The following is a 15,719-nucleotide window of genomic DNA, read 5'->3' as shown; positions in this document are numbered from 1 at the left end:
GACCAAAGGCAGGGCCGGGCTTCCCCGGACTCGGCAAGGCAGGGGGCGGTGCCCTGGCGCTCCGACGCGCTGACGTCACCCGGCCATGACCTCGGAAGTGCCCGGCGGGGGCGGGGCGGGATGCTGCCGGCAGAAACATGACAGGAGGCGGGAAGCGGAGACCCCGCGCCGGGGAGCAGGTACCGGCCGAGGGCGGCGAGCTGCGGCAGCCCTGCCCCGGGGCGGCTGGGAGCCGGGCCTGCTCCGCCCGGGGGGGGCGGCCCGCGGGCGCCGCGCTGTGAGGAGGCGGCGGCGGTCACTGGCCGGCCACAGACCGGGCTCCTGGGTCCTCGCCCTGGCGCGGTCGCTGCTCAGAGCAGGTCTCGGTGACGCGCCCCGCCGGCGCCTTGTCACGGGCCGCGCTGCCGCCGGCGGGGCGGGGAAAAGGGGCGCGGCGGCGGCGGCGGGGCTGGCGAACCGGCCAGGCCTCCGCTCCAGGCTGGGCCAGGCGGGGACCCCCCCCCCTCCTGCTGGCCTCTTCGCCAAGGGCTGGCCGGTGTTCCCGGTGTCTCCCGCGCCCCTCGGGGGCAGGCGCCCTGCCAGGGGCTGTGACGAGCTTACAGAGGCGCGACGAGAAGTTCCCGGAGTCCATTAGACCTATTCCTGCAGGTCCTCTGCAGCCATTACCGTCAGCGTGGCCTTGACCCCCTCTGTATGTGCCTGGAAACGTGCACCCAACCTAAAACCTGTCACATGCAGCATGTGACCTTCCGTGCCAGTGCGTAAAACTCCTTTTTAATCCCCAAAAAGCGCCCTCTCCTGCGCTCCAGATTCGTAGGACCTAAGCCCTTTGTTCCAGTACAACAGAGGGTCTTCTCCTGAATTAACATGAAAATGTGCATTTCGTTGCTGTTTACTTGCAGTGTGAGAAAACTAAAGAAGTCAAGAAGAGACGGTCCAACCAGGCAGATGTTCCTGATCAGCTGCGTCAAGAAGTAGAAAGTTGCTATCAGCTCAGGATGCCTGAAGACTTTTATCAGTTCTGGAAGTTCTGTGAGGAGCTGAAGCCTGACAAGCCAAGTGGTGGGTTCTAAAAAGAAGAGGACTTCTGCATGCTGTGTGGCTTAACTTGAGTTTTCAAAAGCAATCTGAAGGCAGTTTTTAGTGGCAAAGGCAAGTGGGAAGCTTTTAGAATGATTTTTCCAGTTTAGAGACAGGCTAGTGTTTCCCCAACTTTGGTATAACTTTAGGCTGGACAAAAAGTGTATCACAGACTACAAAATACATCTCTGTTTAAAGGTGTGTGTGTGTGCATGTGTTTGTCCGCTTCAATTTGTGGATAGTTAAGTAATGGACCTGTTTGAGAGTGAAGAAGTTAAGATTAATTCAGGAACACTCTTAAGAATCTGACCTTGAAAATAATGAGTAAATTTATTTTTAATGTTTAGGATTTACTTGTTAGCTTTCAGACATGCCGCTTTTTCATAAATATTTTTTCAGGTCAGCTAGGGGATGTTTGGGGCATAGGGAAAAATTTGTCTCCTAAAACAGACTGTTTCTAGATGTTTTGGTCTAGAAACAACAGCTGAAAATAAATCAGCAGAGATTGCTAGAGGCGGATAAAAACAGGTTATTTTTTGAAAAAAAAAAAGTAGTAGGGCAATATATCTTTGTGGAAGGAAAGCTGTCTGAATCGGAGTACTAAAAGCTTTAAATGCACAGGTTAGAGTACCTTGTATGAGGGAGAATAAACATGAGTTTGAGGTCTGATTGTTTGGCTTTTAGACTTGCTGTGTTATACCTAAGCAATGTGAATTTGAAATGTGCTATAATAAGCACAGCTTCAGTTTTGTTCATGGCAACTTTCCATTTAGAAATGGAAATGCTTTATGGCTGAGATCTTGCTTTCTGCATGCACAAGAAAATGTCAGACAGTTGATCATTTTGTTTTTCAGAAGCACTCATATCAAGTATTGGCCTTCAGCTAGTTGGACCATATGATATTCTTGCTGGAAAACACAAAAAAACAAAATCAGCAGATCTGAACTTCAACCTTCACTGGAGGTTTTTTTATGACCCTCCTGAATTTCAGACTATAATTACCGGGGATAGCAAAACTCAGTATCACATGGGATATTTCAGGTATTACATTTTATATATGGTCCTCCTATAATAAATGTGTGTATCTTTTTCTCCATTTCCATTGATGTGTGTAGTGTAAGAACTCTGCGCTGTTGTCAAATGATAGAACCTCTACTTCTTACCCCCTTCCATCAGATAGATGACACGTTAGTTGTCATTTTTAGTAGTTAACATTATAGGGCAAAATGTATTGAAAGGACTGGTGATGTGTGTTTAAAAGACTATCTAAAACCCAAACAAACCCTGTTTTAATTGTAATGATGTTTTTAATTATTGCCATGATGTTCTGGAGCAAATGGTTATCTGCTGCTGGGGTAGGATAACTGGGAAGAGAACTGTGTGTTTTTGTTTTTCCTTTTCTATACTTGAGTGTACCCGGCAACACTGGAAATATATGCTTCTGCCTTATTTCTTCTGCACAGAGCCACTTCTTGTCAAGATCTCTCTGCTGCTCCAGCTGAAGAAGTGGCTCTGGTATAATTATTCTGTATTCTAATACTTAAAGTTGTGCATGTGAATCTAGTGTGATTCAATACTGAATTTACGCTCTTGGTGGTCTCTGCTGTATGCAGTGACTAATTAATCGTTATTCTAAGTGGCATTCTCTGAGAGGCAAAGATTGGAGACTGCAGTGTGCGTGTGTCTGGTGGGGGGTCGGGGGGAGGCTACAAAGGCGCATGGAAGTAAGGGGAGGTTCACATTGTTGTTGCCTGTGCTTTTAACTGTCCAGTGATAAACGTAAGACTTCAGGCTCCAGTACTCCATTCAGCATCTCTTGTGTATGCTAACTTCACTTTAAAGAGAGAAACCCTAGTGTCTGTATACATTTTGTTTTATAGGGATGTGCCAGACGAACTTCCAGCGTGGGTTGGTGCAAATGAAGCAAAGAAAAGCTGTGTAATTTCTCAAATTGGTGACAATGTATTTGCTGCAGTCAAGTAAGGTTTACAACTTCTGTTTCATAACTATATTCAATTAGTTTTCCTCTAAGCTACAAAAAAGTACTAATGTGAAATACCTTTACTTCTGTTCTTCTGTGTCTCTCACACACACCCACCCACCTCTGTAGGTTTTTGACTTTGAAAATAATACTAAAGAAACATCTACAAAGATGGGTATCTTTCATAAGATTACTAGACCCAGAGTAAATTGGCTGATCAGCCTGGAACTTTGTGGTTGTACTAAAATAGCTGGGTTGCTTTTCTTTATAAAATCCAGTGTGTTGTTTCTGTAGGAACAGAGCATTTCAGTAGAAAATGATGATAGAGGCATTAACAGAAGCCATGATTTAAAAAAAAAAAATAAAAATTGCTTGTCAGAATGACTGAAGGTTGCATTTTGAAGTGAACTTTTGAAGGGGGATGAAACACAATAGTGAAAGGAATTCATATGCAGAACATTTTACTAAACCAAGAGTGTCTATCTCTACCTTATGTAATGGCAGGTTCATTGAAAATAGCCTTCTCCTGCTTTCAGCTAATAAAGTCCCATAGCTCAAGTTGTAGAAGTCTGTGCTGCAGTGCTGAACATCCACGGTTCAAACCTTAGTGGCAATACATAATGGCAGAATTTTTACAGTTGTGCATGACAGAATTTGCATTTCATTTCCTTTTAAAGGAAGCTACATTCAAAAACTACATTTAAAAAAAAAATTCTTTTAGGTTGCACAATCAAGCACTCAGGGGAGATAATGCCAAAATGAAGGTTGCATTCACAACTTTAATTTGGCCCCTTTGTGAGCATCATGATACTGTCTCTACAGGATCATGTATTATCTATATTTTCCCCCCACACACATTCTGCCTTACTCAGTGCGCAGGATAACTGGAGCTCAGGGACTGAATCTTGGTTATGTACTGAATGAGGCTGTCTGTCTGTCTCCTGCCTTATTTACTCTAGAAGTTAGAACAAGTACAGAGGATGAGGCAGAGGACTGCAGGAAGAGACAGGATAGTTTTGTTGGATGAGCAAAATGAGAGCTCGGTGGCTTTTGGCTGCAGTGTGTTAACTTTTGAATGCCACATCTGATCAATTTTGAAATTTCAGAATTGAATGTTTTATGTATTGATGAGCAGAACCCTACTAAAGTGGGAAGCTGAAAGGGAAAATGGGGGACATGTGGTGCCCTGACATCTGGTTATCAGACCCAGCAGCTTCAACCACCTCTGTGTCTATAGATAAAACAAACCAGTTGGTGGCATCCATTAACACCTTCCAGCATAAGAATACCCTATCTCAGCTTGCCTTTCCTGCCAATGCAGTTATAAAATAGTGACACCTTGAATGACTTGTCTGTCGGATAAAGAATAATAATGGCGGTGGGAGGGGAATGGATGGTGCAGCCAGAACCTCTGGCATGGAGGGAGAAAGGGGACACAGCCCCTAGCATGTGGCAGAGAGGGGAATGGGGAAGGACCCTGGTATGAGGGGAGGAGGAGAACGGGGAACAGAACTGCTGGCATGTGGGGAAGGATGAGGGGGTTCAGGGAGGAGGGAGATGGGAGTTGGAGGAACGGAAGGAGCCTCTGGGGTGTACGATGTGCTCAGCCTCCAGAAGCAACAAAAGCTGCCACTCTCTAGTGGCTAAGGCAGGTGAATGCAGTATAAGAAAATTCAATTCTGGCCTTGCATCTGCCATCAACTTCATATGATGAGCAAGTCACTTAAATAAAAATTTTGTCAGGTTACACACCAGTTGTGTGTTCTTAATTTTTCTGGATAATCAGCCTGAGACACTTAGGGCCTCATTTTCAGGAGCACTCACAGCTGAAAGGGCTGTCAACACCTCTGGGAGAGAAGGAAAAAAAGTTAATGTTTGTGAGGCACTCTGAGCCAGCAGTGATAAGCATCGTAGAAAAGACCAGAAGAAAATGAATAACTTTGCATTCAAGTCAGGGTTTGGATGATGTGTAGCAAATAAGGCATGAAGCCACTCATTGAATGATTACAATTAAAAAAAATCACAGCTGTTTCAGTTGATATGCACTCTCTGGCCCCTATGCACCTTATAGGAGCAGGTCCTGTAGAAATAGTATGAGTATATAACTTGACTGCATCATAATACATGTGCTTAAGACAATACAGGCAACCTTAATTCTAGCATTTCCTAATTTTTGAGTGCTTGACTGTAACCTAATAGCTTGAACATGCTATCTTTTGTATGAAATGGTCATACACATTCACAATCTTTGATTAGCCAATTTTTTGGTTAAGAGATTAGGGGACTAGAATATATATTATATATATAAATTTAAAAAAACCCAAAACTTTCTAGATCCTGAGAAAGGTGACCTGCTGTGTAATGAGTCTTCCTTTGTGTTTCAGATTGTTTTTGTCAAAAAAGCTTAAGGAAGTGACAGATAAAAAGAAAAGTGGTATTTTGAAAGACCTAGATGAAAACCTTACAAGAACAGCAAAAGAATTGGGTTATTCGCTGGAACAGAAAACCATGAAGATGAAACAAAGAGATAAGAAAGTACGGGTTTTGTGTTTTTTTTTTTTTTTTTCCTGACCAACTAGATAGAAAAGTTGCTCTCCCTAAGCTAATGCACTTTAGCTTTTTCTGTCCTATTCAGCTAAGAAACTTAGATGAAGCAATCTTCTGAGCGTTGACCAAGGGGTGACATTGTCTAAAAAGTCTGAAGAGTTGCTCCCCTCCTTCCTTCCTGTGCCTGAAAGGTGGAGTCTGTTGGCTGCAGTTTTCAACTGCACAGGAAATCAACTCAATCCACTTCTAATACTACATATAGTGGCTCACTGCGACCAGATTGCCAAAACAGCATGTAAATGTCCTCTTGTGGACATTATATGATGTCACCATTATTCTAAAATGGTTGTTTGGTATACACTTATTTTGGAGGAGAGCTCTAGCGTGCCTGTATGGCTGGGTTGGACACGGAGTCTTAACTCAGCAATTTATTAATCATAGATGGCAACCGTTCCTATGAAATGTTATGCCATGTAATGTTGCAGGAAACCTCTCTGTATCATGGTGGCTGCTTACTGCCTCCTAAGCACCCCTTCCTGGCCAAGTGTGCTACTGCAGCCCCCACCCCAGTTTTCTCCTTCACAGTGTGCCTTAAACTCTACACAGTCCAAAGATTAAACTGGATCCCAACTGGGGAATGTTTTATTCAGTACACACTGGCCCTTCAGGCCGCAACTCCAGTTCAGTGTGTCTCTCCCCTTAGTTAAGGGGGTTCCCAGCCCTGTTTCCTAGAGCTGGCTCACAGTTCTCTGCAGGAGCCAGTCTTGCTCTCTGCAGCTCCTTCAGCCAGCTACAGGCTTTTTCAGGCTTCTGTCTTCTGAGCATCCCCCAGCTCACTGTCATGCCTGTTGGCTCCAGCAGTCTCAGCTACTTCTCTCACGCACATACTTCCTGCTGCATTTTAAGTTGAATATCATCCGATTCCTCTCAGATGAGCCTCCATCTTTAGAGCCCAGCAAATCTGCGAATATCACTTTATCTCTGGGGACCATGTTTGTGGTTTGGATGCGGATACAAATTTTGTATCCGCGCAGGGCTCTACTCGTGTTGTAATCAGCACTGGTTTAACCCCAGGCTCTCCAGCCCAAAGGCAAGCCAGCCTGTTACATATTCCAACCTCCACACTACCAAAAAACGAAACCCAAATGCCCTGTGCAATCTTCCACTAGCTCAAGGAGGAGTAGTGCTGAGGTCATTCTTCATCTGATGGCTACTGGATGGCAGGATCTGACCCATCTAAGTAAGCCAGCCAGCTGTCCACCTTTTTTTGTTCTTTAAGAGCTATATAAACTTCCAGTGTTGGGAAATAATGCTTTTTCCTTTTGAAAAGAGTACCTGCTGCTTAAACAGCCATGTGTAGCTCCTCTGTCAGTGAAGGGAGGATCATATTACAATTAAATTTACCATTTTTAAAAGCAAACATTAACTTTTAATGGGCATTTACTGAAGGTTGCACAAAGGAAATAAATTGTAGAATTACTGAAGTACAACATAGCAAATTTTAATGTGTATATCTTCAGTAGGCCAATGAAGAAAAGCTACTAACATGATTAGAGAACTTCTAGCTGGATACCTGCTATGGGGGAAGGGATAATCTCAAATTTGATCAATTTTCCAAGTACTACCGATTAAGTAATATAAAACTATGTCTGTTACATGTGTAAACTTGAAATAAAAGTATATCCACCAGTGTCTTAACTGAAAAAAAGAAAATAGGTGAACACTATAAAGCCACTGGTGAGCACTCCCTCAGCTTTTAGACAAAGTCAAATCAACCTCCATTATTTAACAAGGAAACTCTTAGACCTCTCTTTATTTTGAGGCAAAGTACCTTAAGGCACATGCTCTGAGAATTCTTGGAAAAGTCAGTTTGACTAAGGGTGTTTAGGGGCAGAAATTAAATATAGATTAAAAACTCTTAATAGAATCATAGAATATCAGGGTTGGAAGGGACCTCAGGAGGTCATCTCGTCCAGTCCCCTGCTCAAAGCAGGACCAATCCCCAACTAAATCATCCCAGCCAGGGCTTTGTCAAGCCTGACCTTTAAAAATATCTAAGGAAGGAGATTCCACCCCCTCCTTAGGTTATGCATTCCAGTGCTTCACCACCCTCCTAGTGAAAAAGTTTTTCCTAATATCCAACCTAAACCTCCCCCACTGCAACTTGAGACCATTACTCCTTGTTCTGTCATCTGCTACCACAGTCTAGATCCATCCTCTTTGGAACCCCCTTTCAGGTAGTTGAAAGCAGCTATCAAATCCCCCCTCATTCTTCTCTTCTGCAGACTAAAAAATCCCAGTTCCCTCAGCCTCTCCTCGTTAAGTCATGTGCTCCAGCCCCCTAATCATTTTTGTTACCCTCTGCTGGACGCTTTCCAATTTTTCCATATCCTTCTTATAGTGTGGGGCCCAAAACTGGACACAGTACTCCAGATGAGGCCTCACCAATGTCGAATAAAGGGCAACGATCACGTCCCTTGATCTGCTGGCAATGCCCCTACTTATACAGCCCAAAATGCTGTTAGCCTTCTTGGCAACAAGGGCACACTGTTGACTCATATCCAGCTTCTTGTCCACTGTAGCACCTAGGTTCTTTTCTGCAGAACTGCTGCCTAGCCACTTGGTCCCTAGTCTGTAGCAGTGCATGGGATTCTTCCATCCTAAGTGCAGGACTCTGCACTTGTCCTTGTTGAACCTCATCAACAGATTTCTTTTGGCCCAATCCTCTAATTTGTCTAGGTCCCTCTGTATCCTATCCCTACCCTCCAGCGTATCTACCATTCCTTCCAGTTTAGTGTCATCTGCAAACTTGCTGAGGGTGCAGTCCACGCCATCCTCCAGATCATTAATGAAGATATTGAATAAAACCAGCCCCAGGACTGACCCTTGGGCACTCCACGTGATACCAGCTGCCAACTAGACATGCAGTCATTGATCACTACCCTTTGAAGCCGAAGATCTAGCCAGCTTTCTGTCCACCTTATAATCCATTCATCCAGCCCATACTACTTTAACTTGCCTGCAAGAATGCTGTGGGAGACTGTATCAAAAGCTTTGCTAAAGTCATGGAATAACACGTCCACTGCTTTCCCGTCATCAACAGAGCCAGTTATCTCGTCATAGAAGGCAATTAGATTAGTCAGGCATGACTTGCCCTTGGTGAATTCCCGCTGACTGTTCCTGATCACTTTCCTCTTCTCTAAGTGCTTCAGAATTGATTCCTTGAGGACCTGCTCCATGATTTTTCCAGGAACTGAGGTGAGGCTGACTGACCAAGCTGGAAACAAGCTAAAATTAGCATACTTGATGGTTCAGTTTTTGGACCAAGGGGATGGTAGTAATTTGAGGATACTGCAAGTGAGATTTCAAGTTTGCAAAAGACATGACAAGTGGAGGCAGACCAAATGAGAAACAATGCATGTGGATTTTGATTATTTAGACTGAGTCAGCACGGTATGGCAATACAAATGTGGAATGATGTAAAACAGCCTGGTTTCTTGCTGTAGTCTAATGGAGACAAGTTCTAAATTGAGCTAAAGAGCACACTGAAAAGAAAAGGCGAGGGAGTCAGGATGTTTGTACATGGTGATGGGGTAACTGATATTCACCCATAGCTGCAGGAAAAGGGGGCAAATTGAATACGTTGTACTTAGGAGAGAACATACAAAACAAGTGGTATTACCTAAAGAACTAGCTAAGCCTTCTGGAATAGCATGAAGTTACTGGTCTCTCTTTACCCAGGGTCAGATATTAATCCCTTAAAGCAGTGGTTCTCAAACTTTTTTTTTCATGGACCACTTGCAAATTGCTGAGGGTCTTGGTGGACCACTTAATGATCTTTCCAAATGTTGTTTGTACCACTAGCTAACTATTGTAAAGTGCTTTGGATAAAAGCACTATATTAAAAAAACTCTTAATAATCGTTTTTTTGTTCTACAAATAAAAGCACACAACTCATATTTTAATATCGGTAGTCTTACCTTTCTAATGCGATGGATGTGCTCTCTCTCCTCTGCCACAGCAGCCCCCGAGCTGGATCTGGGAAAGGAGGGGCGGGTGTCTCTCCCTCTCTCCCCCACCGCAGCAGCCCCTGAGCTGGAGCTGGGAAAGGGGTGGGGGTCTCTCCCCGGCCGCAGCAGCCCCCAAGCTGGAGCTGGGAAGGGGAGCCGTCTCTCCCCAGCAGCTGCAGCCCTGGAGCTGGGGAAAGTCACCTCTTTCTCTGGCCACTGCAGCCCTGCATGTCCCAAATTCCTGCCCCCTCTCACCCACCCTCTTCTCACCCCACTGCCCCCTCCAACCTACCCCTTATTTTCCCCCCCAGTTTACCACCTCACCTTACATGTGTGTCTTTTCTCCAGGGTCCAGGCACCTACGTAGTGGAGCCACGCCTGCATGGCTGCACTAATTAGGTGGATGGCCCTTCATTGTTGCATGTGCGGGCACCCAGGTGCGCACCTTAGAGGGAACTATCCGTGAACCACCTGAATGGAGCTCAGTTTGAGAACCTCTGCTTTAGAGCATAGAAGTGAACAAGAATACCACTGTCTATAGAGATTCAAGTATTAAGGTTTTTTATCTTCCAAATGATAGGCTTCATAAAGTCAGTACTACTCAGTCTTTCTACTGAAACACCCCTCCTCACCTAATAAAGGTTTAAGAGCTCGGGGGCTGCTGCGGCGGGGGAGAGAGGGCACATCCATCACATTAGAAAGGTAAGACTACTGATATTAAAAGTAAATTGAGATACTGGAAAAAACTTAAATATGATATAGCGCCATACATAGACCTGGTGGTCATTTTTCTTTTAACAAAACTGAAAATGCCTATAAGGGGATAAGAGCCAGTAGCAGTGTGGCTTGTTATATAGTCTGTCAAAAGGAACAAATTGTTGTAGCATGCATTTAGATTAGCATTGCCTTCCATCAGTGATTGTAAGAATCCCTCTCTGCTCCCCCCACCCTAGTCCAACAATTAGAATACCCCATCACTGTGGGGTTTACAGTTAGTTGGGTAGATGTAAAATGCTGCAGGTGTTATAATTTATTAAATTTGGAGGCAAGAGTGAACACTGTGTGACTTAGTACCTGGAAATTCAGGCTCCGGGACCCAAAGTTACAGTTTGTTATATTCTGGTTGACCATTGGGGGTGATGTGCCAATGGTATAGTGGGAGCAAGGTGGTATCTTATGTAGCTGATGTTACTGTGTTCATCCCGTGATATACCATTTTTCTTTCCTTTATTCAGGTAGTGACTAAGACATTTCATGGAGCAGGTCTGGTTGTGCCTGTAGATAAAAATGATGTTGGATACAGAGAGCTCCCTGAAACAAATGGTAAACTGTTTTTTAGTTATATATATGTTTTAAAAAGGATCCTTGTTCAGATCCTTCTTCTGTTTTAGTCAAGTTGCACTCAAATACTTTTGCTGGCTGATGCAAAATCTAGACTGCATTTATACAAGGTAAGAGTATTAACAATATTGTGCGGAACAAAACAGCTCATCTTTTATTGTCATAACACTTGAATAGGTAGTTTTGGTTTGCATCAACATTTTGTTTTAATTGGGTGAAAACCACAGTCCAGTGAAATTCTGAAAACTATCCTGAAAAAAGCAATTGAAGCTGATTGCATTATAAACATATTGCTGAGGAAACAATTTACTTTTCATCTTATAATAAACAAGAGCAGATTTAAGTGCCATAAGACTTCACTCAACATGTATACTGAATCTTCAGGAGGCAGCACCTTGCGGTATTGCTCTAACTTCTGAGAATAACTGAAGTAACCCTGTTCCAGAGTCAGTGAGTTCTCAGCTGGTTCCACCTACAACTTCAAAACCACAGACACTTTTCCTGTAACCCCATATTCTAGGGTTCTTTATGCTGCTTGAGTGAAAAAGATCATTTTGCTTCCTATGGCCGAAGTTGGTACATACTTAATTCAGATGCAGTGAATGAGTTTACATTTTAAATAACATCAGTGTGTAATTTACCTTTTTTTCTTTCGTTCTTTCTTAATACAGCTAATCTTAAAAGAATTTGTAAGGCCATTGTGGATGCTCCTAGCGATGACCAGAGGCTGAAAGCCTTTGCGCCCATTCAGGAAATGATCACTTTTGTTCAGTTTGCTAATGATGAATGTGATTATGGAATGGGGTATGAACTGGGAATGGACCTCTTTTGCTATGGGTCACATGTAAGTACTAAAACATACACTTGAAGTTGTGTTTAGGAGTAGAACAGGAATTAATTTGGGGGGCTTTATTCTTGCCAAAAACCCTCAAGTTGACATTGGTTGCTATGTTACAGAACAAAGATACAATAGGCCCTCAGTTTGTAGTTGCCTAATGGCTTATTCATATTCAATGAGGCCATCTGGTGTTTAAAGTTGCTTGAAAGAGTATTCTTGCTGTCCAATATTACTAACTTAGCAAATATAGTACACACGACTTGGCTATATATAAAGTTATTGGCCAGTTAGGCACCTAAAGATGCAGATAGGTGGGATTTACAAAAGCACCTATATCTTCAGGCACCTGAATACCTTTGTAAATCTAGCCCATTATTAACATCAAAATTAGTATCTCTTCTAAATTATTTGACTTTTTTCTAGCCCTAAGGCAGTGGTGCCCACATTTGTGTGTGTGTGTCACACCCCCTTACCAGTAATGGAATTGGGGTGGGGTAGGAGCTGGGGCAAGAGGCAGAGCTGGCCTGGGGATGGAGAAGGAATGAGGGTAGAGTTGCGCTGGGGCCAGAGCTGGGTTGGGGAGAACTCCCTCCCTGCCCCCATGGAGGCTGGCCCTGCTGTGCACCTTTTTCTCTCCTGCTTCCTCCCCCCCTTCAAGCCCCCCCAAACATTCCTTCCTGCCCCACAGTTTGGGGACCACTGCCCTAAGGGCTAGACTCTTATTTAAAAAAAAAAAAAGTAGTTTCTTTGTTCTGCATAATCTGCTGCCGTTTATTTCATAGACGGGCACTGAGAATTAGTAATAAGTCAAAAATTAAACTTCAGAAGAAAGAAGCTTCAGCTTAGGTATAAGCATGAAAGGGTGATGCATGACACACCTGGTTTTATTAACCACATAACCTATTTTGCCTACCAGATAGAATTTTCCTTAATAAAATGTAGAAAGCTACAGTTTAAGGGACACTACCCAGTTCCATTTTACTTCCAAGATACAAGCTTTGTAAAATAAAATGCTACGAACTAAGCTCAGAAGTTGTCCAGTTTAAAAGCTTCCTATTAGATTTTTTTAAAAAACCATCTGCTGCAGTGGGATTTTTTGCATCCAAATACTGATGGTACTGTGCTAATTGATTTGAAAGAAGTGAAAGTTACTAGTCTGTACTTTGTCCAGAGAGATGCAGCAGTTAAATTGTAGGGGGAAAACAAAGTATTAAACATTAATATTAAATCAAATAGCGTTCTGACACTTTTTGACACCTACATTTACCAAAGTAACTTGACAATGTAGCATCTGTGAACCCTGGGTGTGTTCATCCTTTTAATCTGCAGTTCATTTGAGCCAGTCCAGGTGAAGCAGTTCAGCCACAGCAGGAGTTGGGTTTTTTTTTTACAATATATGGAAGGAGCAATGGGGTGCCAGTCGCCTCAACCAAGCTAGCGTGCAAAATAAAAACCCATGCACTACTTGGTATCTGATAAGACACCGAAAGCACTAGAGCCATTCAAAGTACATATTCATTTCCCAGACTCTGAAATGTTAAACTGATTTAGTATTGAGAGAAAAATCCACTTTCTACTATTTTATAAGGACTGATATTGCAGAACCTCATTCTCTCACTTGTAAAACAAATTTGTTAGGAGTGGGCAGAGAAATTTGAATGAAAGCATACCCCCCCCCCAACCCCCTTCTAAGTAAAGGACACTTTCCAGTTCAAACCTCAGTGATTATATGAGAACTTGGCTTTAACTATTGATCTATTGAATGTCTCTACATGGTTGTAAACGTTTTCACTTACTCTGTACCCAGTTATTCAAATATTATGTCCCTAGTTTCTAGTAGCTGTCACTATTGCATCAAGAGACAGGACAAGCACCAACACTAAACTCTCCATCCAGGGCTAACGAACATTGTTTTCTTGAAAATATATTTTCATTACTAAGACAAAGTCAGGTATCTTTGTAACCAGTACATGTTTACATACACATTTTAGTACAGTACCTTCATACATTGTTTAATTGTAAAATAGCTAATTGCTGTTGCTGCAGCCTTTACCGGACTCAGCAATTTTGTCTTCAGCTATATGCCATGGCAACAATTTTGCTGGTACAAGGTGGGCAACTGTGTTTTAGTCAGGTAGTGTAGCACTTGCACATTACTTACATACACTGAGTAATAAATTGCTACTTTAGTTAGATCTTTGTGATTTGTAAGTATTTCATAACTTGCAATATCTCTTGGAGGTAAGGGAAGGAAAGAAACTAACCAAAAAAACACCTTCCAGTCTAATATACTAGTTAACATGTCTTGAAAGACTAGTGCTGTTCTGCTACAGAATTATATTAGCTTGACTTTCAGATTCTGCATATACTTACACAGGTACTGACCGTGTTCTAGCATAAACATTGCTAGAGAATATCTAAAGTGCTTTTAAAATAGTGAACAGTTTTTCAGTCTTTCCATAATTTAACTTGCACATCCTTGCAAGGCTTCACATTATTTGTCTCTGTTAAATGCCATACACATATTCACTTAACAAAACTATAGTTTGCCAGGGCAACTGTTACTCCTGCAGGAATTCTGCACCACTGCACAATTTTGCAGAAATTGACATTTCATGCGCAGAATTTCCTTCCCCGCATAGAAATAGGCTGCAGTGCTGCTAGCTGCCACTAGGGTCCACTGGACCCAGTAGAGCCCAGCTTGCACATAAAGACATGGCTGGGGGGAGGGGAAAGGAGCTAGAGGGATCCTGGCAACTGCAGTTCCCAGCATGCCCTGAGGAAAGAGGACAGGGTACAGGAAACTGTGCAACCCTGGGGCTGAGGATCAGGCTGTTTCTCCCTCTGGATCCCTGGGCTGTTTTTGTCTGGGAAAGGAGGGGGCCCCCCACAGCTGGGCTCTGGGAGAAAGGGCGTGCAGGTATTGAGGCTGGAGGCCTCTTGGGGGGGAGGGGTTGTGTGTGTCTGGCCCCCTGGCTGGGCTGGTGAGGCGAGAAAGGGGACAGAGAAACAGGAACTGGGTTGTCATAGGAATTTTTGTCTCTCTATATTGTTACAGACTTATTTGCTGACAGGGATTTTGAAATGAATTACCAAAATAATTGAAACTGGCATGATTATATATATATATATATAGTGTGTGTGTGTGTAGAATTTTTAGGGCAGAATGCCCCAAGGAGTAAACTGTGTTGAATTTGCTTTGTCCTTGCTAATGGAAAATATCTGTTCTTAATATAGATGTGACAAAACAAGTGCTGCTAAGTAAAAACTCAGATACCCCCTTTACTAGAGTGAAGTTACAACTGGATGACCAGAAATAACAATGCTTGTATACAATAGTGTGAAAAGCCATAGTTTGGATTTTGCCACTTCAATTATCCTCATGTACTTCAAATGTCACTTTGAACAGGGGTGGGGGTAAACAGGAGCAACCTTATCCATAGTTCCTTAGCTTCTATTAAATCCTGCCAGATCCAGAGGAAAGGTAGATGGCTCTCATTGTGTATGATGATCTTGAAGATGATAAATTAGGGGCTGTGTTCATAGTCAGAGGAGGTGATGATGATGATTGTTCGGTCTGCCAAACTACTTACTCACTCTCACTTTCCCCCCATCATTTTTGCAGTATTTTCACAAGGTTGTTGGTCAGCTGTTACCACTTGCATACAACCTGTTGAGGAGGAACCTCTTTGCTGAGATTGTTGAATCACATTTAGCTAACAGAAGTGAAGAGAATGTGGACCAACTAGCAGCATGATCTAAAGAGAAGAGGGCTTAAGTATAACTATTTCAAGTATTAGTGATGTTAAATTTTGTTTTTTGGCATTAAACTGATGTAGGGTTTTTCAATAGTAATATAAATAATGTTTGTGTGGGGTAAATAAAACTTTTTTTAAAATAAACTAAGCTAGCTTTCTTTATG

At 42.9% G+C, this 15,719-nt stretch overlaps 1 protein-coding gene across 3 annotated transcripts; it reads left to right on the top strand.

The window, feature by feature from the left end:
* The first annotated feature begins 57 nt into the window (after positions 1 to 57).
* Positions 58 to 15,699, top strand: HPF1 (histone PARylation factor 1). Of its 3 annotated transcripts, none has more exons than XM_048847688.2 (8): positions 63 to 179; positions 903 to 1,062; positions 1,935 to 2,121; positions 2,961 to 3,059; positions 5,446 to 5,596; positions 10,854 to 10,941; positions 11,631 to 11,803; positions 15,423 to 15,699. In XM_048847688.2, exons 1-8 carry the CDS (start codon positions 138 to 140, stop codon positions 15,552 to 15,554), a joined length of 1,032 nt encoding a protein of 343 aa, XP_048703645.1. In that variant the 5' UTR covers positions 63 to 137; the 3' UTR covers positions 15,555 to 15,699. The 3 variants fall into 3 exon arrangements, with proteins under 3 accessions (XP_074983899.1, XP_048703645.1, XP_074983898.1); XM_075127797.1 differs by lacking the exon at positions 63 to 179 and adding an exon at positions 505 to 757; XM_075127798.1 differs by lacking the exons at positions 10,854 to 10,941; positions 11,631 to 11,803; positions 15,423 to 15,699 and adding an exon at positions 8,813 to 9,573 and having other exon boundaries at positions 58 to 179.
* The last annotated feature ends 20 nt before the right edge of the window (positions 15,700 to 15,719 follow it).

Source organism: Caretta caretta, chromosome 4 (assembly GCF_965140235.1).
Source record: "Caretta caretta isolate rCarCar2 chromosome 4, rCarCar1.hap1, whole genome shotgun sequence".
NCBI lineage: Eukaryota > Metazoa > Chordata > Testudines > Cheloniidae > Caretta > Caretta caretta.
This window is presented reverse-complemented; position numbering and strand designations above follow the sequence as displayed.